The sequence below is a fragment of the Pocillopora verrucosa genome, chromosome 1 (assembly GCF_036669915.1).
Source record: "Pocillopora verrucosa isolate sample1 chromosome 1, ASM3666991v2, whole genome shotgun sequence".
Taxonomy (NCBI): Eukaryota; Metazoa; Cnidaria; class Anthozoa; order Scleractinia; family Pocilloporidae; genus Pocillopora; species Pocillopora verrucosa.
Window position 1 is genome coordinate 28,413,992 of NC_089312.1, and position 25,653 is coordinate 28,439,644.

General features: G+C 37.7%; 1 protein-coding gene across 1 annotated transcript in view; it reads left to right on the top strand.

Moving 5' to 3' along the window:
- The window catches only part of LOC131790052 (GFP-like fluorescent chromoprotein amFP486), a 28,897-nt gene extending 6,404 nt beyond the window's left edge, over positions 1 to 22,493 (top strand). Inside the window, exons 4-6 of the mRNA XM_059107229.2 lie at positions 21,626 to 21,831; positions 21,920 to 21,939; positions 22,251 to 22,493. Coding sequence (XP_058963212.1) covers positions 21,626 to 21,831; positions 21,920 to 21,939; positions 22,251 to 22,493 — 469 coding nt within the window. The remainder of the gene's footprint in view (positions 1 to 21,625; positions 21,832 to 21,919; positions 21,940 to 22,250) is intronic.
- Positions 22,494 to 25,653: the final 3,160 nt, after the last annotated feature.

Sequence of the window (25,653 nt, forward strand, 5' to 3'; positions counted from 1 at the left end):
TGACTACTAAATAATCCTATGATCGGATTAAGCGATCGGGATTGCTCGGAACTCTATTGTTTGTTCTCTTCTTGTACATTTGATGGACAGTTCAATTCCACTGGGTATTCGCAACTGCAGGCAGTTTTGAGTAAATTTGCATTTGTAAGGGCAAACTGCAACCAATTATAGTCTCTCGACAACCCACATGAGAGCTCTAGTGCGGCATAACTAATTCATGCCATTAAGTAAGTATATGTCCTTCAAACAAAAGCCATTCTGCGCCAAATTTATATAAACTCAGGTTTACACTAGAAGAGATTAAAAGTAAGCCTAAGTTATACATTACCAAAGAGGGTATTGGAGAGATCAAACATAACCCTAAGATACACACTACCCAAGAGGGTATAAAAGAGATTAAAAGTGAACTTCAGGTATGCTCTACCCAAGACGGTCTAAAAGAGATTAAAAGTAATTCTCAGGTATACAGTACCCGAGAGGGCATAGAAGAACTAAAAAAATAACCCTCAGGTATACACTACCCAATAGGAAATAGAAGGGATTTAAAATAACAATCAGCTATACACTACCCAAGAGGGTATAGAGGATATTAAAAATAACCCTGTGGCATACATTGCTCAAAAGGTTAAAGAAGAGATTAAAAATTAACTTCAGGTATGCACTATCTAGGAGGGTATAAAAGAGATTAAAAGTAAACAACAGGTATACACTACCAAAGTGGGTAGAGAAGATATTGAAAATAGCTTTCAGGTCCACACTACCCCAGAGGGTATAGAAGTGATAAAAAGTAACACACAGATATACACCTTCCAAGAGAGTATAGTAGAGATTAAAACTTACCCTCAGGTATACAGAACCCAAGAGGGTATAAAAGATTAAAAATAACCCTCAGGTATACACTACCCAGGATTAAATTGGAGGGATTTAAAATAACCATCAGTTATACACTACCTAAGGGGGTAGAGAAGATATTAAAAATAGCTTTCAGGTCCACACTATATGAAGAACATTACTTTGAGATCGAAGGTGAAGGAAAAGAAAAGCCTAACGAGTAAGTGTCACTTAAAAGACCAACCACGATGAATTATTTCATTATTATGCATCACAATTTATTGTTAAACAAAGAGTTGAATAAGATCACATTGCAGTTGTCAAATAAGACCCGATATTCCGTCATCAATGATTTTTGGAAATTGCCTAAATGAATAAAGACTCTTTTGAAAAGCAAAGTGAACAAGATCAAAGATACATAAGAAGATTTTCGGTCATAAACTATGAGCCTGTTTTTATCCGCGTTTGCAAATTACCAACAGTCTATATGTGACATTGACTTCTTCTTCTGCTTCCAGAGTTAGGCGAATTGGAAAGCCACAGCAAATTATCGTATGAAAGCTCAGTCACAGCTAAATTTATTTGCAATACTTTAATTTCCTACAACTTAACAAGAAATGTTATGCAGTATTTTACTTAAGTTTGAATTATCACGGGCATAACATTTGGTTCTCCCTAATTTTCGTTTATTTCAGGTCATACGAAAGCCGTTTCTGAAAATAATTTCTAACACTCCTATTATCTTATTCTAGAGGAATACAGAAGTGCACTTATTGGGTCACTAAATGAGGACCCCTCTCATTTCCTTTGACGTACTGTCGTCAGCGTTCAAATATGGAAACAGATGCTTCACCGAATACCCTGCCGACATGCCCGACTTTTTCGAACAAGCATTTCCTGCTGGAATGTCATATGAAAGGACATTTAAAATTTGAGGATGGAGGAGTTACTCCTATCATCTTATTCTAGAGGAATACAGAAGTGCACTTATTGGGTCACTAATGGAGGAACCTCTCATTTCCTTTGACGTACTGTCGTCAGCGTTCAAATGTGGAAACAGATGCTTCACGAATACCCTGCCGACATGCCCGACTTTTTCGAACAAGCGTTTCCTGCTGGAATGTCATATGAAAGGACATTTAAAATTTGAGGATGGAGGAGTTACTCCTATCATCTTATTCTAGAGGAATACAGAAGTGCACTTATTGGGTCACTAATGGAGGAACCTCTCATTTCCTTTGACGTACTGTCGTCAGCGTTCAAATATGGAAACAGATGCTTCACGAATACCCTGCCGACATGCCCGACTTTTTCGAACAAGCATTTCCTGCTGGAATGTCATATGAAAGGACATTTAAAATTTGAGGATGGAGGAGTTGCTCCTATCATCTTATTCTAGAAGGAATACGGAAGTCCACTTATTGGGTCACTAATGGAGGAACCTCTCATTTCCTTTGACGTACTGTCGTCAGCGTTCAAATATGGAAACAGATGCTTCACCGAATACCCTGCCGACATGCTCGACTTTTTCGAACAAGCATTTCCTGCTGGAATGTCATATGAAAGGACATTTAAAATTTGGGGATGGAGGAGTTGCTCCTATCATCTTATTCTAGAGGAATACGGAAGTGCACTTATTGGGTCACTAATGGAGGACCCCTCTCATTTCCTTTGACGTACTGTCGTCAGCGTTCAAATATGGAAACAGATGCTTCACTGAATACCCTGCCGACATGCCCGACTTTTTCGAACAAGCATTTCCTGCTGGAATGTCATATGAAAGGACATTTAAAATTTGAGGATGGAGGAGTTGCTCCTATCATCTTATTCTAGAAGGAATACGGAAGTCCACTTATTGGGTCACTAATGGAGGAACCTCTCATTTCCTTTGACGTACTGTCGTCAGCGTTCAAATATGGAAACAGATGCTTCACCGAATACCCTGCCGACATGCCCGACTTTTTCGAACAAGCATTTCCTGCTGGAATGTCATACGAAAGGACATTTAAAATTTGAGGATGGAGGAGTTGCTCCTATCATCTTATTCTAGAGGAATACGGAAGTGCACTTATTGGGTCACTAATGGAGGACCCCTCTCATTTCCTTTGACGTACTGTCGTCAGCGTTCAAATATGGAAACAGATGCTTCACCGAATACCCTGCCGACATGCTCGACTTTTTCGAACAAGCATTTCCTGCTGGAATGTCATATGAAAGGACATTTAAAATTTGAGGATGGAGGAGTTGCTCCTATCATCTTATTCTAGAGGAATACGGAAGTGCACTTATTGGGTCACTAATGGAGGACCCCTCTCATTTCCTTTGACGTACTGTCGTCAGCGTTCAAATATGGAAACAGATGCTTCACTGAATACCCTGCCGACATGCCCGACTTTTTCGAACAAGCATTTCCTGCTGGAATGTCATATGAAAGGACATTTAAAATTTGAGGATGGAGGAGTTGCTCCTATCATCTTATTCTAGAAGGAATACGGAAGTCCACTTATTGGGTCACTAATGGAGGAACCTCTCATTTCCTTTGACGTACTGTCGTCAGCGTTCAAATATGGAAACAGATGCTTCACCGAATACCCTGCCGACATGCCCGACTTTTTCGAACAAGCATTTCCTGCTGGAATGTCATACGAAAGGACGTTTAAAATTTGAGGATGGAGGAGTTGCTCCTATCATCTTGTTCTAGAGGAATACGGAAGTGCACTTATTGGGTCACTAATGGAGGACCCACTCATTTTCCTCTGACCTACTGTCGTCAGCGTTCAAATATGGAAACAGATGCTTCACCGAATACCCTGCCGACATGCCTGACTTTTTCGAACAAGCATTTCCTGCTGGAATGTCATATGAAAGGACGTTTAAAATTTGAGGATGGAGGAGTTGCTCCTATCATCTTATTCTAGAGGAATACGGAAGTGCACTTATTGGGTCACTAATGGAGGACCCACTCATTTCCTTTGACGTACTGTCGTCAGCGTTCAAATATGGAAACAGATGCTTCACCGAATACCCTGCCGACATGCTCGACTTTTTCGAACAAGCATTTCTTGCTGGAATGTCTTATGAAAGGACCTCTAATATGAAATATGAAAATGTTCACAGGTTTTTCATGAGATTTTTCAGGTCTTTTTTATGGCATTGAGACCATGAAAATGTCATTGATTTAACCATGAAAATCATGTGAAAAATCTGTGAATTTACAATGAATTATTTCACGAGATTTTCATGGGTTTTGATTTCATAGTGATCGTTTATATACTTTATAAATTTGCATAAAAATAATAATTCGATTGTTAAGCCCCAAACACATACACATATATATAGATCAAATTTATTTAACTGTGATTAACTACTTCACTTCCAAGAGTGCTAGGTCAAAATTGAGAAGAAATCTTTGAATTTCAATTTGCAGAATCAACAAAAACAAACAATAAAACATGAAAATACTGCTTGACAGTTTACATTTCAATGTTCACACACGAGAGCTTTATCCAAAGAAGTTACAACCATATGAAATCAAGTCAAAGCTTGAACTCTTGGAGAAAAATGGTTAAATGCCATTTGTGTGATCATCCAAAATTAAATTATTTATTTAAAGACTATTTTTGGACTGATAGTATTAATTGCAATGAATATAATTCAAGTTATTGTATTAAATGGAAAAGAATCAACAGATTTCATTCAAAATTTGTTTCCAACCAAATTTAATGATTGATTAGGACTATTTCATATGAATAGCTATATTTGAGGATAATTCTTATGAAGTTTTCAAGAAAAGAAAAAGAAATCAAATTCCATCCTAATATTACTACATGTTGATGTCAATATACAATCAAAAATATTTCAGAGGTAAACCTTAGTTAAGCATGTAAATAAATTTCATCGAAGACTTTTGAGATTTTTGAATTTTTAGTATTTATTTTATGTAAGTTGCCTTTAAAATTATAAATTAAAACTATTAATAATTCTTAAACATTTCTAGAAAATTCCTGAAAATTCCCACGAATTTCTGGCAAGTTTTAAGATTTACAGCCTTTCAGGGAAAGTCATTGGCGCTCTTCCAAGTCCAACAAAAATCTAAACAACTAAAAAATTAACCTAATTAAACTAATTATTAGGTATACACTACACAAGAGGGTATAGAAGAGATTGATAATGTTCCTGAGGTATACACTACCCCAGAGAGTCTGGGAGAGATAAAAAATATCCCTCGGGTATACACTACCCAAGAGGGTATGGGAGAGATAAAAAAATAACCCTAAGGTATCGCTACCCAAGAGGGTATCAAAGAGATTAAAAGTAAACCTCAGGTATACACTACCCAAGAGGGTCTAAAAGAGATAAAAAGTACTTCTCAAGTATACAGTACCCGAGAGTGTATAGAAGAACTAAAAAAATAACCCTGAAGTATACACTACACAGGAGGGAATAGAAAAGATTTAAAATAACTCTCAGGTATACACTACCTGTGAGGGTATAAAAGAGATTAAAAGTAACCCTAAGGTATACACTACCCAAGGGTATGAAAGAGATAAGAAGTAAACCTCAGGTATACACTACCCAAGAGGTTATGAAAAGTAAACTTCAGGTGTACACTACCCAAGAGGGTCTAAAAGAGACTAAAAGTAACCCTCAGATATGCAATATTCAGGAGGGAATAGAAAAGATTGAAAATGACCTCCAGGTATATAATAACCAAGAAGAAAGAGAGGAAATTAAAAATACCCCCTAGGCATAAACTGCCCATAAGAGTATAGAAGAGATTATAAGCAACCTTCAGGTAAACACTACTCAGGATGGTTTAGAAGAGCCGAAAATAACCCTCAGCTATACATTACCCGAGAAGGTATGGGAAAGATTAACAAAAAACCTTCAGGTATACACTACCCAAGAGGGTAGAGAAGAGATTTTAGAAAATCCTTAGATATACACTACTCAGGAGGGTATCGGAGACATCAAAGATAGCCCTCAGGTATACACTACCCGAGAGGGAATAAAAGAGATTTAAGAGATTTAAGACAGATTTAAGGTATACATTACCCAAAAGGGTATAGAAGAGATTAAAGATAACCATCAGCTATGCACTACCCAAGAGAGTAAAGAGGATATTAAAAGTAACTCTCAGGTATACACTACCCAACTGGGTATGGAAGAGATAAGAAATTACCCTCAGGTATACACTACCCAGGAGAATACAATAGAGATTAAATTGGCTCAATAAAAAGGTATTTCTACAAAATTTATCAAGAGACATACATACATGTATATGTTTATAAATTAAAGATCATGATATTTATTATTCAAAATTAAACAACTAAAAAATAAACCCTCAGTTATGCACTACCCAAGAGGGTGTGGAAGAGATGAATAATATCCCTAAAGGTATACACAACCCAAGAGGGTATATGGGATATCATATCTAAAAGAGATTAAAAGCAAACCTCAGGTATACACTACCCAAAAGGGTCTAAAAGAGATTGAAAGTACCTCTCAGGTATATAATATCTGAGAGGGTATAGGAGAACTAACAAATAATCCTCAATGTTATACTACTCCAGAGGGAATGGAAGAGATTAAAAATAACCCTCAGGTAAACACTACCCAAAAGGGTATAGGGGAGATTTAAAATAAGCATCAACTATACACTACCCAAGAGGATATAGAAGAGATTCAAGGTAAACCTCAGATATACACTACCCAAGAGGGTCTAAAAGAGATTAAAAGTAACCCTGAGGTATTTGCTACCCGACAAGGTATGGAAGAACTAAATAATAACCCTTAGGTATACACTACCCAAGATGACAAAGAAGAGATTAAAAATAACCCTTAGGTATACACTACCCAAGAGGGTATAGAAGAGATTAAAAAAAGCCCTCAGATATACACTACCCAAGAGGGTGTTAAAGTGATTAAAAATAAACCTCAGGTATACACTTCCCAAGAGGGTATAGAAGAGATTAAAAAATAACCCTCAGGTATAGACTTCTCAAGAGGGTATATAGGATAGATAAAAAAATGACCCTCAGGTCTACACTACTCAAGAGGGTACTCAAGAGGGTATAGAAGAGATTTAAAATAGCTTTTAGGTACATACTACCCGAGAGGGTATGGAAGAGATTGAAACAGCCCTCAGGTATACACTACCCAAGAGGGTATAAAAGAGATTAAAAATAACCCTCAGGTATACACTACCCAAGAGGGTATGGAGGAGATTAAAAAAAGAGAGTATAGTAGAGATTAAATATAGCCTTTTGTTACACACTACCCAAGAGGGTGTAGGAGAGGCTAAAAATAGATCTTCAGGTATACACTACCCAAGTGGGTATAGGAGAGATTAAAAATAACCCTCAGATATACACTAATCAAGAGGGCATAGGAGAGAAAAAAAATAACTCTCAGTTATACACTACCCAAGAGGGTATTGAAGAGATTAAAAATAGTCCTCAGGTATACACTACCCAAGAGGGAGTAGAAGAGATTTAAAATATCTCTCAGGTATACACTACCTGAAAGGGTATAGAAGTGCTGTGTCGCACATGATGGTCTGCGGTTTTGTTACTATTATGCGCACGCATGCCATGTGCGCCTGTCGTTTAATGTAAACCGCTGTGTTTGATTAAATCTTGTTTTGTTGTACTAGTTTGACTCATTCAATTCCGCGAGACACAACAAGAAGATATTAAAAATAACTCTCAGGTATACGCTACCCAAGAGGGTATAAAAAAAATTTAAAATAATCCCTAGGTATACACTACTTAAGAAGATACGGAAGAGATTAAGCCATAAGTATTTCCTTGTAATAATCCATACTTTAGCCATGTGCCATTTGAAGGATATTGTAAATTATATATCTTGTAAGAAAACAAACACAGTTTTTTTCAGATCCGATACCTCAACCTCCGCTACGGAACAAGGTATTGCTGTTTTTCTCACAAATGAATTATGAGTAACACATATTTCGTTCTCTTAAATTTTTCCTTTTTTTTTCTAATAGAGTGTATTATCTATAGTTTACATAGTTTCCGAGTTATAATTAGATTAACAGCTTCTGATGGGGCCTTCAAATTACATTTAATTATGTTAATGGTTATGAAACAGAGTGAACTAAGAACCAAAGGTAGTGAAGACAGAAATACCCGTTATTCCTTCATTTGTTTACGTAATTCTCGCCCTTTTTTCGCAGAACTGACAGGCAAGGAAGTCAAACGAAAGAGAAGAGGAACATGTGAGGTGTCGCTGGAAACCTCCCCGCTTTTAAAGAAGGTTGCCCATTCAAGACTAGAAAACCATGAATTAGTTCATGGGGTAACTGGCCCAAAAGCGAGGTATTATGACAATAGCCAGATCTGAAGCTTAGAAATAAGACACCGACAAGCTTTTCATGACGGACAGCTTTTTATGATTGACCCCTTTTCCGTCCTTTCCTTTGGCCCTAAACAATGCACATGGTAAGAGTGGTACCTCAGAAACTCGCGGATTAGAACGAGCAAAGCAACGAGGACACTGCGCGCTAAATTCAAAGATAAACCGTTCTTTAGTAACTAGTAGTTTGTAGAAAAAGCCAACTTACCATGTATGTATTATCAGAGAATACAAGACATTCGTGATTTTAAAGTATTAGGTAAAACATAATTTGTACAGGTACACTATTTTTAACACGTTTTTGACAAACAGCCACTTTTAAAATCTTCAGCAGAGAGACTTCCTGCTTAGAACTATTACATTAAAAAATTAAATCAGATGTTTGAGCCTAGACTCTGAGGTAAATATTAATTGAGGACATATCTGCGGCCAGTCTTAGGCTGTTTAAGGGCCGAATACGCCGACTTCATTTAAATAGCATCCTTGAGGACTGTACCATCGTTCTAGCTTGTTAGTCGATTTTAACCAGTCCATTTGTATATTAGTGAAAAGCTTTAGATATCGTAAGTGTTCCCTAACAACAGGGGCTTTTTTCTCCTTCTCCAGACTTCATTTGACACTTTTATGAAGTCGTCATCATCATTAGCATAAGAATAACAATAATAGTAAGAGATGATGCTGTAGAAGGAAAGCATAATGGTGATTATTATGTTCCTCATATGAGACACTTGTTGAACTAGTTTATTGAAAGCTCGATAAACAAGAGATACGCGTACATGTATTTTTGCCATTTTGTTTCGTCCTATATAGGCGGAAAAAAAGCAATGACACACACTCCAGAGGAAAGACTGGAAACTTCCTTGCTTTCAAAGATGGGTGCCCATTCAAGAACCAGAAAACCATGTAATAGTTCGTATACAAACTGGCCCAGGTGCACCATTGAGGCTAAAAATTGAAGAACATTCGGAGACCATCTTTCAGGTGCCTGAAAAAATAAGTTGACTATACTTCTATTTGACTTTGCGTCGGAAAAAAATTTTTATGCAAATTAGCAAAGTAATTCAAGCTAAGGTTTGACGCCTCTTGGTGGCATGAGGTGTTCGCTGGATATTCCAGGACATCCAATAATTGCCCCAGAAAGGTTTAGAAAGCTCTCCTCGAATGAAATGGAAAAAACCGCAACTTCCGATGATTACATTTCTAATCATTTTCAAGATACAACTCTACTTTGTTCGCTCACTTTCCAGAAACAAGAGTCCAGAGAAATGCTTTATACAAACTTAACGGGTCTAATTCGGGGCGGTACGCTAAGCTTATTTTCTCTGCAGAGACAGTAATTGTCTTAAAGAAGACAACAGTAAATCATTAACACAAGGTTCACAAATAGTCCTGATCAAGTTTTAGAGAAACATATAACAGGAACACTTTAAAACACGTAAAAAGAAGAAACTCAAAAATAGCAAAAAGGGCGGCACCGGTAAAGCCGATTTCACCTCCATGATCGAAGACCTAAGCCTATTTAAGGTTAACTCCAGCAAACCCTTCTTTTCACAGAACTTTTAAAGTCCAGAAACTTTGTTGATTAGATAAACCCTCCCCGTTTGGTCTACAACCTTCGGCGCAATGCAACTATTCTTATAATGATCTTTTATGTGCGAAGGTTTTGGAACGGCATTTTTAGCTTTTCCGAAGACATTACTTTTGCCAACCGACTATAACAGTGGAGAAGCTGGTCTAAAACACCGTTATTACATTTTAGGTCATTTTGAACAAATTCACTCGTATGAAAATCGTCTAACGCGTCTGCCGTGTAAGGAGGGTAAAGAAGAAGTTAAAAATAACAGTCAGATGTACGCTACCCAACAGGGTATAAGGCAGATTAAATATAATCCTCAGGTAAATAATAGCCAAGGGGATATAGAAGAGATTAAAAGTAACCCTCAGGTTTTAAGAGATTAAAAATAACCCTCAGGTGTACACTACCCGAGAGGGTATAGCACAGATTAAAAATTACCCTCAGGTATATTCTACCCAAGAGGGTATAGAACATATTAAAAATAACCCTCAGGTATACACTACCCAAGAGGGTATAAAAGAGATTAAAAATAACCCTCAGGTATACACTACCAAAGAGGGTATAAAAGAGATTGAAAATAACCCTCAGGTATACAATACCCAAGAGGGTAGAGAACAGATTAGAAATAACCCTCAGGCGTACACTACCCAAGAGGGTATAGAACAGGTTAAAAATAAACCTCAGGTATACACTGCCCAAGAGGGTATAAAACAGATTAAAAATAACCCCCAGGTGTATACTACCCAAAACAATATAGAAGAGATTAAAAAACCCCTCAGGTATACACTACTCAATAGGGTATTAAAGAGATTAAAAATAAACCTCAGGTATACACTACCCAAGAGGGTATAGAAGAGATTAAAAATGACCCTCAGGTATATACTACCCAAGAGGGTATAGAAGAGATTAAAAAAAACCCACAGGTATACACTACCCTAGAGGGTATAGAAGAGAATAAAAACAACCCTCAGGTATACACTATCCAAGAGGGTATAGAACAGATTGAAACAGCCCTCAGGTATACACTACCCAAGAGCGTATAAAAGAGATTAAAAACAACCCTCAGCTATACACTACCCAAGAGGGTATAAAAGAGATTAAAAACAACCCTCAGCTATACACTACCCAAGAGGGTATGGGAGAGATTAAAAGTAACCCTCGGGTATACAATACCCAAGAGGGTATAGAAGAGATTAAAAATAACTCTTAGGTATACACTACCCAAGAGGGTATACAAAAGATTTAAAGTAACCCTAAGGTATACACTACCCAAGAGGGTATGCAAGGGATTAAAAATAACCCTCAGGTATACACTACCCAAGAGGGTATAGAACAGATTGAAACAGCCCTCAGGTATACACTACCCAAGAGGGTATAAAAGAGATTAAAAATAACCCTCAGGTATACACTACCCAAGAGGGTTACAAGAGATTAAAAACAACCCTCAGCTATACACTACGATTGGATCCCGTAACTATAGAAAGCTCAGCTGATCGATCGAAGACTTCAGCCTTTATGATGAGATCGCGCCAAGTGGTTCCAATGCAAGATTTATTGTGTTTTCGTAATTGAAATTCGAGCATAGATGAAGTATTAATTATTAGATGAATCTTTAACTTATAATCAACATGGTTAAGTAACCGCATAGACACCTACCGAATGCAAGCGTTGATGTAATTCTTTACACTGATGATAGAAATATACCGCCTCCGTAGAATGCATGCTGCGATTTTTTTTCGGGGCAAAGTAATCTCCGCCATTTACCGAGATGATGACGCACTTTTTCCAAAAGAATAAGGAAAGAAAGAAAAACTGAAGAAGAAGTATTAGTAAAAGCCCCGCCTGTGGCACGATGTTAGAAGAGAGAAGTTCCTTTCGATTTTTTGTCAGTAAAGAAAAACAAGTGCATCCATTTGAGCTGCAGTAATGTCGAAACACGTATCAAACCAGCCACTTCAAATGATCGATTCTATTTATCATCCACATGATGAACGTAGTAAGTTGAAGAGCAAAGAAATGCATTAGTAATAATAAACTTAACCCAAAGAACCTTTGGATTCCAAGAAAAACACGAAAAAGAAAAACACAAAACAAACACTTTACCAGGAAGATCAATTTTGCTCTCGAAAAGATAAAAGGCCTTTTTATCAGTAACAAGTATATTGCCACTAGGCATAAGTTAAGATATCATTACTTGACCTTTTTGCTTATTTTTGTGTTTCCCAATGTGTAGTTCTCACTATTTTCAATTTCAAGATTTAGTGATGTTTATTTTATTTACAGGACACATTAGGTTGTGTTGTGTTTTCTTTTAATTTATTATGGTGGCATACTGGATAAATTTCTTTCGGTGTCTTAGTGTTCCATGGTCAATATAGGATCCTGGTAGAATTAAATGTCCATATCTTGCCCATTTGTTCTTAACGTGAATCGAATAATTGCCGCCACACTCACTTTACGAGCTGCATCAATTTAACTAACATCCTTTAGGGATGTGCCAATGCTTTTGCTTTTTCGTCGATTTTAAACCAATCCATTTGTATATAAGTGAATAGCTTTAGATATCATGGATGTTCCTTCAGGGTCTTTTTTTTTTCTCCCTCTCCAGCCTTCATTTGACACATTTATGAAGTTATTATTATCATTATCATAACAATAACAATAATTGTAAGAGAAGATGTAGTAGAGGGACAGCTTAATAGTAATTATTATGTTCCTTACTCGTTGAACCAGTTTGATAGCTCAGTAAACAAGAAATACGTGTACATGTATTTTCGCCATTTGTTTCGTCCTATTCTGGTATAACGGAGAGGAATGTCACACATCACAGAAGAAGGACTGGAAACTTTCCCACTTTTATAGATGGATGCCCATTCATGAACCAGGAAAGCCATGTGTCAGTTCGTATAAAAACTAGCCAAGGTTGAGGCTAAAAATTGAACAACATGTGGAAACCAGTTTTTCAGGTGCCTGAAAAAATAAGTTGACCGTACTGTGATTGAAAAAATCTGCCCACCCTTTACCAAGATTTATTTAAGTCTGATAGACTTCACTGATTAATACAATTTCCAGTTCTTATCGCTGAAATGGAACGGTCAACAAACCAAACATTAAATATGATTGCACTAGTTCCCACAGACTGATATATAAGTAACACCAAGATAATATTCATTGTTTATCCGCTGTTTTCTTTCCAGTGGAATATTTAGAAGCTTCTCTTTATTCAGAATACATTATTTACGAAAGTGTCCTCTAACTCTCAATTTTGATATGCAGATATAGTCGCCCTAGTTTCTTCCGTTGTCTAAATAAAGTGGGACATAAACCAAGTCAACAATATCCGAGAAAACAAATAAAAGAAAGACGGTAGATAGAGAGAAAACCCGATACTCGTTCGAATGGGAATAAGAGTATTATCTGGTCGTTGAGTATTACCAAGCGTTCAGAAGAGTCAACGAAAGAATTAATTAATGGCAGACTCCTGAATGCACACAGAGGCTACAACTTTAAAGTAAGTAATCTTTAAGTGGCTCTTATGATTCTCTACAAGCTGTACATTTTCAATTTCTTTATTTTGTAAGTCACATAAGTGTTATTATCATTACTGCTCCTGTATTTTGATCATCATCATCAATTTTAGTGGTGCTATTGTGTTAGTTGTTATTATTATTGCTCTTGTTCTTTACATTACTTTGATTTCAGATTTACGTGTTGTGGTTTTAACTGGATTTGTGTAGCTGTCATATGCCATGTCGTGGAATATCGTTTTAGCAAAAGTGTTATTGACAACACTGTTCAACTAAAACAGCTTTGTGCTGAACGTGTTATGGCTCACAGCCCCTTTTTATCGATTTGAGGAGAGATAATTATGGCAAAAGTGGCAAGTTTCAAAGTCCTGTGTGACGAAAGAAGGGGAAGAGCTTGAGTAACTGCTGAGAGATTATTGATGAGTCTGCCATTTATCAAATAGAGCTCAATTTCCCATTGCCTGCGCCATATGTTTTAGAGAAATTACAATATTGCAGTTCTGGTTGCCATTCGGCCCCGCAGTCCCGGAAGATACACGCCATATGAATTTATTCCTAATTGATTATTGTTGTTTGTATCATTTAATTAATTTGAGTGCTGTCGGGAAGTTGTTCGGGGGATCTTTTTTAAACTGTGTTGACTGCTTTTATTTAATAAATAATTACCTAGGAGGGTGTGAAAGATCACCTCCGCGAAACTTTCTTACATCTTTAAATTAATATGATTTTTTTCTTCTTTAGATATAAACATGGGTCCGAAATATCACAGAGAGGAACACCCGTTTTTTTTGTTTTTTTTCTGACGTCAAAAAGGCTAAAAATTTCTTGGCCTTGAAAAGCATTAGCTTGCAATAGCCTGAATGAACCCACTGTGAATCATCAGTTTTTAAATTTTCTCTGACAAAACTACCAACAACTTGTCTGTGTAACTCCCATCTCTAAATGCAGAAACCATCCCTCAAACCTTAACGCGGACATTGCGGTTCAGTAAAGTATACCTTCTTTTTATTCTCAACAGAGACCTTTTTCGGTCATCCCCTTGGGATTTCATACTTCTACTTATTTTTTTTTTCTTTTTTTCAGAAACCAATCGCATATTAAATTACGTTTGCTGGCGCACTTTTACCAAAAGAACAAGGAAAGAAAGAAAAAAAGAAGAAGAAGTAAGAGTAAAAGCCACACCTGAGGCATAATGTTATAAGAGAGAAGTTCCCTTCGATTTTATGTTAGCAAAGAAAAACAAACGCACCCATTTGGATTGCAGTAATGTCGAAACAAATATCAAACCAGCCACTTCAAATGAACAATTTTAGTCATCATCCAGATGATTTACGAAGTAACTGAAAGTGTAAAGAAATGCGCCAGTAACATATTTTATTGTGTTGTGTCTTCTTTTAATTTATTATGGTGACATACCGGATAAGCTTTTTTCGTTTTCTCAATGGTCCATGGTTCATAAAGGATCCTGGTGGAATTAACTGTCCCTGTATTGTCCAGTTGTTCCTTATTTATTGTTGAGTAAAAGTTAAAACAGGTAACGTGTGATCTCATTAAGGAAATCCATAAAGTGTGCTTCGGATTGCCACAAGCTTCCGCTATTCAACGCGCAGCTTATGACCCATAACACGATGAGCGCACCTTAGTCAGTAACAGTTCTGATTTCTGTGGCCTTAAGCTGCAAAGTAAGTAAGTGAGTTTACTTTATTTCGGATTTATCCGAGAGAACGCCCATGTTATAACTTAGATTAGGCTCAATCTTGAAGATCAATTGAATGATAAATAAAACGGGTTAATGCATTAAAAAAACAAAACAAAGCAAAACAAACAAACAAAAACAAAAACAAAAACAAAACAAAAAACAGTCAATATCGTTTTGTGCGAAAATGACAGATAAATTGGGATATTTTATGACGAGTAGACTGCTTTACCACTCTGTTCAAAGATTTCGGCTCATGAGTCGGGAGTGGGTGTCACAAACAGCCAAATAGTAATATCTGAAAGACCCTGAGGCCGGATGCTAATGAGCTGCATTCCCATCCAGATTCTTTGTAGCTCACGTTGCTAACTCACGAATGATCTTTTGACTTCACAGATCCACTGAGATCGATTTCTCGTCGTTGTAGAACTTGTGAGAAGTTAAAATGAGCAGACGCTATTTTGAATGTTTTCCTCTTTAGGCTAGTTTATAAAGTAGGAGGGCCATCATGTAAATAACCGGACTTAAGGAAATTTTCACCCATTTAAAGTTTATAACATAACGAAATATTGCTCATGTCGCAAACGTGATGACGAGCAGACATTACGGTATTCTTCCGCAGTTGTAAGACAGTTCCTTAGTAAAAAAAGAACCAATAAACATTCCAAAAATGAAAAAAATGAACCCACAGGAATGAAAAATTCCACTTTTCTTGAGTTGATGCGGGGTTAAACTTTATATGCGGTTTTGAACGCGTAATTTTTATCTTTAGAAACCAGAAGAAAAGCTTTCGAAGGCTGCTTCAGTGGAGCAAGCTTGTCGTGTAAGCGTTTAGTTAGAGAAATTCGTTCAGTCACATTACTGAAAGAAATTTCGTGAAATGGAACACACGCCAGGGAGAAAATTTTATCTATGCATTCAATACGTAATACCGACGAAGACACATGTAGCATATAAATCAGTGTGCCACTTTAGAAATCCCCTACGATACAAAAAAGTAACAACTTACGCTTTGTGGCCAACTGAATTCTTGAATTGAATCCTCAGCAAAAGTGTCAGCGTCTGCAAAACCCATTCACACGATGTATGCAAACATGGCAGTTACAGATTTATCTCAAATGAATGCGAATTCATTTTAGATGAAAATCTTATATTACGTAATATTTGAGGGTATTAGGCAGCCCACAAAACAGAGCGAACAGTCACAAAGCCTAGTTTCCGTTTCCGGACCAAATTAGGAACGCATAGTTCCTTAACAGCTAATTTTTACATCAAAACAAGTCAGCTGATCATCGATTCAATAACTAGATGAACCAGAAAAACAATGTGTCAGTTCGTATACAAACTAGCCAAGGTCGAGGCTAAAGATGAAGAACTTGCGGAAACCAGTTTTTCAGGTGCCTGAAAAAAAAAGTTGACCTTGCTATTGAAAAAATCTGCCCACCCTTAAGTCTGATAGACGTCACTGATTAATACGATTTCCTGTACTTATCGCTGAAGTGGAACGGTCAACAAAATAAACATTAAATATAATTGCGCTAGTTCCCACAGACTGATATATAAGTAACACCAAGATAATATTTATTGTTCATCCTCTGTTTTCTTTCCAATGGAATATTTAGAAGCTTCTCTTTATTCAGAAGGAATTATTTACGAAAGTGTCATAGTGTATGCAAACACGGCAGTTACAGATTTATCTCAAATGAATGCGAATTAATTTTAGATGAAAATCTTATATTACGTGATATTTGAGGTTATTAGGCAGCCCACAAACAGTTCCTTAGCAGCTAATTTTTACATCAAAACGAGTCAGCTGGTCATCCATTCAATAACTAAATTTTCGACACAGTGGTCTATATCATGCTTGAGGCATATTCTCACCGCAGTTATGTAATAATAAAGGATGTAAACAATGACATGTCTGTTGGCATGTTCCTGTTTAAACTGGGAGGAGAGGATGGGAAAAGGAAGCCTGAAAAACGTTAATTTTCACACGAAAGCTATATCTGATATAATTTTTGTGGGTACAAATAGCGTGGCCTGGTAAACCTTTTCTACGTAATACTATTTATAGTCAATCAAGAGAAAAACAAAACCGCCTGTTATAAAAATAGAACAGGAAATAGTTTGGACTTTGACATTACTGGAAAAAAGATTATCAGAATAACATAGACAACTAAAAGCCACACTGTATGTCATTGTGGCTTCAGCATTTAGATAACTTCGATGTTGCTAAAATGTTTTAAGTTCCTTTTCGGGTTTAAGCAAGAATACTTTAAAAGAGAAATATGTGTTAATTCTCCTTAACGTCTAAGTATTACTATGGCGACATTCACGGTTTATGGGTATGTAATTTCATAGGGAGCAATCAGCAATTACCCTGAGTGTAAATAATTGAACCATAATTTGAAAGCTCTCACGGTCGGGGTTCTGCGACATCCGAGTAACGGCTCATCCAAAGGCTCTCAGCAAACCTTTAAGCTAGAATTGGCGGCCCTCAATTCCATTCCCTTGTACATGACGCTGAAATGAGGAACACGAGCGTAAGGTAACATCATCCCCTGTGATGCATTGTTAACGCGGATCTTATTCTCATTTTGTGTGCATTTCGTTTACGAGTTTATTACCTGCGAATATTTTACGCTTCATTAGTTACATCGTGTTCTTGTGGTTGATGTTTTTACCATTGCGTGATGTTACATAACTATGTCGAGCTATTTGTCTTGTTTTGTGAATAAAATATAGTCCTGTGGATCAATTTTTTTTAAGAAGCAGCGTCGTCGATTTTTGCCTGTAAAGCTAGCACCGTTAAGTTAAATATTCATAATATATATATATATATATATATATATATAGCTAGGAAGTCTGCAAGTCGATTTTCGCGTGGAACAGTGCTCAATACGTTGAAGCAGAGCAGAATAAATATTATGAGAGGGAAAAAGGGACGCAACTACATTTCCCGACGAGCCTGTTTCGTGAATCGCTTCACGGGTTTAAACCCCTAAAGAGTGAAGCGATTCACGAAACAGGCTTGTCGGGAAATGTAGTTGCGTCCCTTTTTCCCTCTCATAATATTTTTATATATAGCTATATATATATAGATATATATAAGTGAAAGAATCAAAGACGACGCATCGATTCTCTGTTACTCTAAGTTTCGCGCCTAAGCGCTCGTTAGACAAAACTTTATTCAGTGAAGAACATACCTCATTATATACAAATTAGATAAGTAGCTAATTAATTCACCAGTGTAATGATCTGATCTACGTGTGAAATAAAGATTCTATAAAGCTATTGTTGGCGGCTTGTGAAATTTGCTAAGTAAAACTTACTCTCGGCGGCATTTAGAAATGAGTTCTGTTCTTTTGTTTAATAAAGACGGCTTCTTAGCTCTAAGCTTCTTAGCTTAGCTACTTATCTACTTTGTATATAAGGAGGTATGTTCTCATTGAATAAAGTTCTGTCTGACGAGCGCTTTGGCGCGAAACTCAGAGTAAAAGAGAATCGATGCGTCCTCTTTGATTCTTTCACTTATATATACTCAGCTCTGCTACCACAGCATTGAGCACTTAATGCCAAGGTAGACTCTGCCCCCACATTTACATATGAATATATATATATATATTTTTTGCTTTGTTTTGTTTTTTTTGTTTTTTTTAAATTTTTATTATCTTTTTATCGTGAGTTTATTTGTAAAGTTTCGTTTTCTAGTATGTATTTTCCTACTCATGTTTAGTATCGTAGGCTTTTGAATGTTTTTAAATAGATGGTAAACACAATTACGCGCGACTTCGGTCACATACCTGTAGAATTTCGGGATGATTGGGGCGTCCGGACTAGTGAATTGACAGCGTTTTGCACCCAGTGACACCCGGTGCGAGTGTTGAAGTCAATTTCATTTGACATGTGCGTTTTAATGCGTGCCGAATAGAGTACGAGTAGAGACTGGACTTCAGCCTTACTTAACATGGGCGTTTTATGAACACCGAAACTAAATCTTTTGGAAGAGCAACTCTGGTAAGCACAGATATAGTGCAAACCAAGACTTAAAAGAAAGGACTTTGTGTTACTTGAAATACAAAACAAAGATGTGGTGTTGATTGCAAATAGGACCCGAACCTAGTGTTCATCACGTGTTTTAACAAGCGAAGAATTTAGTGTGATCACCTTTCATTACGCAACGTTATGTAACTAGCAGTAAAAATATATTTAGTTGTCCATGTTTCTTAGGTTAGATTAAGTTATGTAAGTAGGTAAGTAGTTGCGTATCTATCGAAAAATTTGTTCGCGTTTTTTTAAAACGTTGTTCTTGGCACAACCGAAAAAGGGTAGACCAAAAGATCAGTCCAAAAGATCAGTCCAAAAGATCAGTCCAAAAAAATCACCCGCGACTTCTTCACGAGTCACACACAAAGACCTGACCCAAACAATTCAAGAAATTAGCATAGCAATTTTCTGAAATCCGTTAGGAAGACCGAGTTTATAAAACCAGTTCGAATTGTGTTCGTGTTTCGTCACTTTTCAGCGCATTCTTCGTCCACGAAAAAGTTTCAAATAATAAATTTTGAGTGGCTTCACACAAAGCTACTGGAGCTGATTTATATTGTGTCTTCGGACTGTAGAGCAGACATTTTTTCATACAGCTTCGCTGTTGTTTACAGTGCTGAACTTACAGTAGCTTAGTAACCTGGCAAATGCTTAAGTCCCGCGCGATCTTGCTCTTTACGCGCGATCCTTCGAAGCTATTCGGTGTTCCTTCAGTTTACTTAATCTACTTTCACACTCAACATTTAGATAAAGGTTAGTTAAATGCAAGATTTCATTTTCAATATATTCCCAGAAATAAGAGATTAACTTTTGGGAAATTTCCATCTGTCTGAATTTTACTTCTTCGACTAGAAATGATGAAAAATCCGATTTTTGACCTTTAAAATGGGGGTCGACTTATACATGAGTAAATACGGTACGTGTGCGCCACATCGAAAGATCGAAAGAAATCGAACTTTCGGTTAAACCACTACGAAAGGACAAGGCGTCAAACCTCTTTTTTCGAAAAGATGGAATGAGCTGCTTCCAAAATTAAAACATCCATCTGTAGCAGTTAAAAAAGAGAGAGGTAGATTCGAACATCATTCGTCCCTGGCGATGGTACTTCTGAAGGTATAATCGCGGTGACACATGCACTCTTCAGTTTGGCATCGATCCTGATAATTTACTTACTCGTTTTGACAAAAAAAAATGCGAAGAGGATCACCCGCAAATAATCGACGGGATTCTTATCATATCTAAACAACTTAAGTCAGTCCCATGAGACGCTGTTGCGTTAAGTTAAATAACGCTACTTAAGTAATGGTCAAATAGGGTAAGGATTAGGAGACCCGCAGTGCTCAGTTTACATAGCCTTAAGATTATAAAAGAATTCAGCTCCAAACAAACTATGTCACCGAAAGGACAGCGTTTAAAGCGAGAGCAATTCGATGAAGCAGTATCTTGCATGACAAATATTGAGTAACCAACTGGTTCTTTTCGGTGCGGTGCTCTATTCGGCATTTTTTATTCAGCCCAAGCTCAAGTCTCAAGGAAAAGGAAACGATTAATTCAATGTTTGACTTAGGATTAAAATGCGAGAGAAACCGTTGAGAATTTGCACTCTTTATAAGGAATAGTATGGGGAACGAAATATGGTCGATTTACAACTTTTCAAGTGTAATGTGGCGTAAATTGAGCACAGCGTGTCTCCTAATCCTTACTCTGTTTGACCAATACTCAAGTAGCGTTATTTAATTAGGTAGCGACAATTTTTCCAAAAAAATCAATTTTTGCCAAAAGAAAACGAGAAAGGGAACAATTTCACGCTACTTGAAAAGATAGTATGTTGAGTTTAATTGCCTGCCTTTGTAAAAACCTGATTGAATTGTCGCATGCAGACGGCAAAAAAATGATTGAAGTGTTGCATGCAGACGGCAAACTTCAATAATCAAAAGGGAACTTTTGCGACCCTCCACGGGAAAACTGGGAATAAGGCGATGACACAGGCACGCGTGCAATGTCACGGCATGCTAAGCATAACGCCAATCTCATGGATATGCGCATATTTAATTGACAAAACAAAGACCGGCATGGCAGCTTTTGTGTGGCGCACTCAAGCCTTTGTCCCTACTAGTGTGCCAGGTGTCACGCTTACAGTGCGATATGACACGCGTGCCCTATGGACAACAAAGTAAGTGAAACAAAACCACAGACAACAAAATGATTTTCAACAAAAAGAAAGACGAACCTTCAATGTTAATTTATCTGGGTGTCATGTGTTTGCTTCCCTTTTTTTCCAGTTGAACTGAGAATTGACGGTTAAGTTTCTCCATTAATAAAAAGGGAGAAATTGGCATCTACCTCCAGAATCAGGCGAGGTGTAAAGGCTACTGCAAAGCTCGGCCACAGCTAAATTCGCGTGCGATACTTTAATCTTTTACAGCTTAACATGAAAGGTTACATAGTATTTGACTTAAGTTTGAATTATCATGAGTATAAAATATTTAATCGTCCCTAATTTTCGTGTATTTCAGTTATACATCAGCCATTTATAAAATAATTTGAAACACTTTTATCATCTCTTTTTAGAGGAATACAGAAATCCACTTTTTGGATCACCAAGGGAGGACCCTTTTCATTTTCCTTTGACATATTGTCGTCAGCGTTCAAATATGGAAACAGATGCTTCACTAAGTATACTGAGGGCATGCCTGACTATTTCAAACAAGCATTTCCTGCTGTAATATCATATGAAAGAACATCTACATTAGAGGATGAAGGAGTTTCTACAGCCAGTGGGCTCATTAAGTATAAAAGTATTGTTTGGTATGAGAGCCGGAATACTTTTGAAAAGAAATCTTCTGGGTCACTTTTTACTCGGAGCAGGAAGCGCCTTTTTGGAAGTGTAACTTAGTGGTAAATCTCCCCAGAACGCTTCCTGTCTAGCTACAGGAGAACAATACCACACAAAAAGCATATTGACCAGAGAATGTATAGACTATTGCATTTTGAAATAGGCATCTGTGAGAAAATGGGTTTAATTTAGAAAACATCGTAGCCGATATGACAAAATCAGAAAAATAAAAGGCACTAACGCATTATTTTACAGGGCACTGTGCATTATCGGTATGTGACACAGTTACGGGGGTTATTTTACATTTTTTATTTTATTTTATGGATATCTCAAATTTACGTAAATTTTTACAATCTTAAGGGCAATCTATTCACGCACAAATCCATGTTTCATGACGAAAACTTTCCCGCTAACGTACCCTTAATGGAAAAGAGGACAATTGACTGGGGCCCTTCCTTTGAGAAAATGACCGTCTCCAACAACATATTGAGAAGTGATGTGATTATGTTCCTACTACTCAAAGGAGGTGGTTATCACAGGTGCCAGTTTCACAATTCTTACAAGGGCCTGTTTACATGGAGGTGGGGGACCCCATGTAGGTGAGGTAGCCCGCTTAGCCGTGGTTGAAAAATAAAATGCGTTTCTATGCAATCTTACAACTCCGGCGTGCTGGGGTGAGGTTTCTTGAGGTTGCTGTTGCACTTGCAATTAGGGAATTTGAACACAGGCCTCCCAAGCTCACATCTCGAGAAAGACGAAAGATTTATTCTCAAACATGTTTGTATTTATTAATGAAAGCGTCACGTGTTGTGTTACACGGTCTTATGTTAGGAATCGTAGACTTAATACGTCATGAGAAATTGTTGGGGAAACGAAATATGGTCGATTTACAACGCTAAATATTCCGAAATGTAAACATTTTATACTCCTTGTGTGTCCGTTGCGGTTTCTGGTGATTTCTGCCATGAGATGGCTGGGGAATGTACAAAGTTTTAAAACATACGTGTTTAGCTTTTGAGCTTTTTGCCCTGAATGCGACCCCGGCTAGGCGGGTTACCCCATCTTGAGACGTTTAAATAGCAAATTGTCACCCCGGCTGACAGGGCTACCCTACCCGGCAGACCGGGCAACCCGCCTTGGCGGGTTACCCCACCCATCATGTAAACGTGATCAAGATAAATTAGAGATTATATGGAAAGGCGGGACCACACCGTCACTTGGCACCCGTGGTTCTAAAACAATTTATTGATGCTGACGGTGTAGTGCCCGGCGAGGCACAGTTTTGCTAAAGAGGCAGCTGGTTTTCAACGGTTGTGTGTCGTGGTGAATGTGTACGTAGGCCATTAGAAACGATTGTAATCAATTTCATTTATTCTTTTAGTTAAAATACCAGTTGGATAAGGCGCTATTTCATTAGTCAATGCTTTGATAAATTCAATGTCAAACACTAAAAAAGGAACAGGGATCCCGAGGGCGGTACACGGACACAAATGATTACATAATCAGATGATTTGGTTTCATAAACTGAGTTCACAACGTGACTCGGCTGACAGAGGACTAACGCTCGAAACGTCTTCTTTGGAATTGCTCTTGAGTTAAAAAGCACATTATCAACTCAGTTGAGAAAAGAAATTATTAAAATAGCTTAATTACAGTGAGAGCCCCAATGAAGCAAGAGGCTCACTAGCGGCAAAGAATATTACTGTGAAGTCACAAGAACATTCGTGAGCTAGCTACATGACCTGTGAAGAATCTCGACGGAAATAGAGCTCATTAACATCTGAAACACCATAAGAAGATATCGATAACCTTTACTCCATTTGCTGAACTGTTGCATGTCAACCAGGTCACCAGCCCTTATTTCATCAATATGATTCACAGCAACACGCCGCCTAGTGAAGTTCAGCTTTATGGGTGAATGTAATTCCTTTCCTAATTGAAGGACTAACGCTCGAAACGTCTTCTTTAGAATGGCTCATGGGTTAAAATTTACATTATCAACCCTGTTGATAAAAGAAAACGGTTCACGGTCGTTTCGATACAAAGTCGTTTCGATACAAGCCGTTTCGATACAAATCGAAGTAAATTCGTTACAAATGTAAAGTCGATTCGATACAAACTCACGTCACTTCAAATCGTTTCGATACAGAATACCATACGAGAGCGAACACAAACCTCCGTTGTAAATGAAACAAACCCATACCTCCGCGAACCTCCACATGTACCAAAGCGTCCTACGCAATGAGAACACGTAAACGAGACTAAGTTTTGGTTTGGTTTATTTATCGAGAACAGAGATTTATACAAATGATTTTGAGACTTTTTCTATAACTCCAGGACATATTACGCCTAAGATCAAGAAACACAAATATTATCAATAATGTCGTGTAAGTTGGTGAAGCAACGGACCCGTGAGGAAATAGCAGTCATTCTGGTGCGTGGGTAGGTGAGTTTGTAAATTATCATATCAATAGACGCGTAAACTAATTGTTTTAAAAAACTTGCTAATTTTACCCCATTAAAAGTGAGTAGAAGAATCCAAACGTTTTAAACTAACTGATATCAGTGTCTAAAACACACTGGGACCTGTGGAATGTTCATTCGATCATACGATCACGACTATTAACAAACGTTTTTGAGTTTTTACGAGTTTTAACGAGTTATCACGATGGTGTCTGCGCAGATTTTGAACTGCATGGTATGCGAGGAACCTGTTCGGCCCAGACAGCAAGCCATTCAATGTGATGGATGTTTTCACTGGAATCATCGAATCTGCAACACTGGTAAGTTTTCAACACTATTACACGTATTATCGGTATTTGAGGTTGCCACTTATATACTCTGACACTGAGAGACCTTTACTTCGATTTACTGTATTTACGTTATCCTAATTTAGATCTTTACTTTGATTCAATAGGTATATCGCAAGAAGTTTACCAGGCAGCTGTTCGACATGGAAAAGAAATTGACTGGCAGTGTGCAGTGTTCGCATCCGGATTCCTACGCCGATTCTTCCAGCTACCTGGAATCAGGAGCTCTAGAGCTTACCGTCATTGACCCCGAAGAATCCCACCCTGATGCGGAGAGTACGCGAACTGAGAACCCCGAAGAATCCCAGCCTGATGTGGAGAACCAGTGCAGTAATGATCACGAAGAATCCTCCCTTCATGACCCCACTCCAGCTGAGACGTCGTCTTCCTTCGCCGTGACCTACGAGATCGTGGAGAACAGTTCCAAAAGAGGCCGGCCGAAGATGATAGACAGCCAGGGATACAGCTACACCCTACAGAGAAGGTGAGGCTTAGTCACTGACTGGCAGTGTTCCATCCGCCCCAAGGTCAACCCATGTAGGGCCACAGTTAGACAGCGCGGCGACCAGTTCCAGTGCGTTCACTTTGGACGATTTCAGGTCGCTAAAAATGGCTCTTTTAGAAGCCACCACATGTGCAAAAGTCATGATCAATGTAAATGTACTTTAGTAATTTAAATAAATATTCGATAAAGTTTGCTCTTTTTGGCCGCGGGGAAACTGAGTAATACAACTCGTTCGATCGAGTCGCGGGAAAACTGGGCATTACAACGTCGATCGATCAAAAATATCAAAGACGAAAACTAAAACACTTCAACTGAACTTTTCTCGATTTTACTTGTATCGAAACGCCTTCAGTTTCCATCGAATCGACTTTACATGTGTAACGAATTGACTTCTATTTGTATCGAAACGGCTTGTATCGAAACGACTTTGTATCGAAACGACCGGACA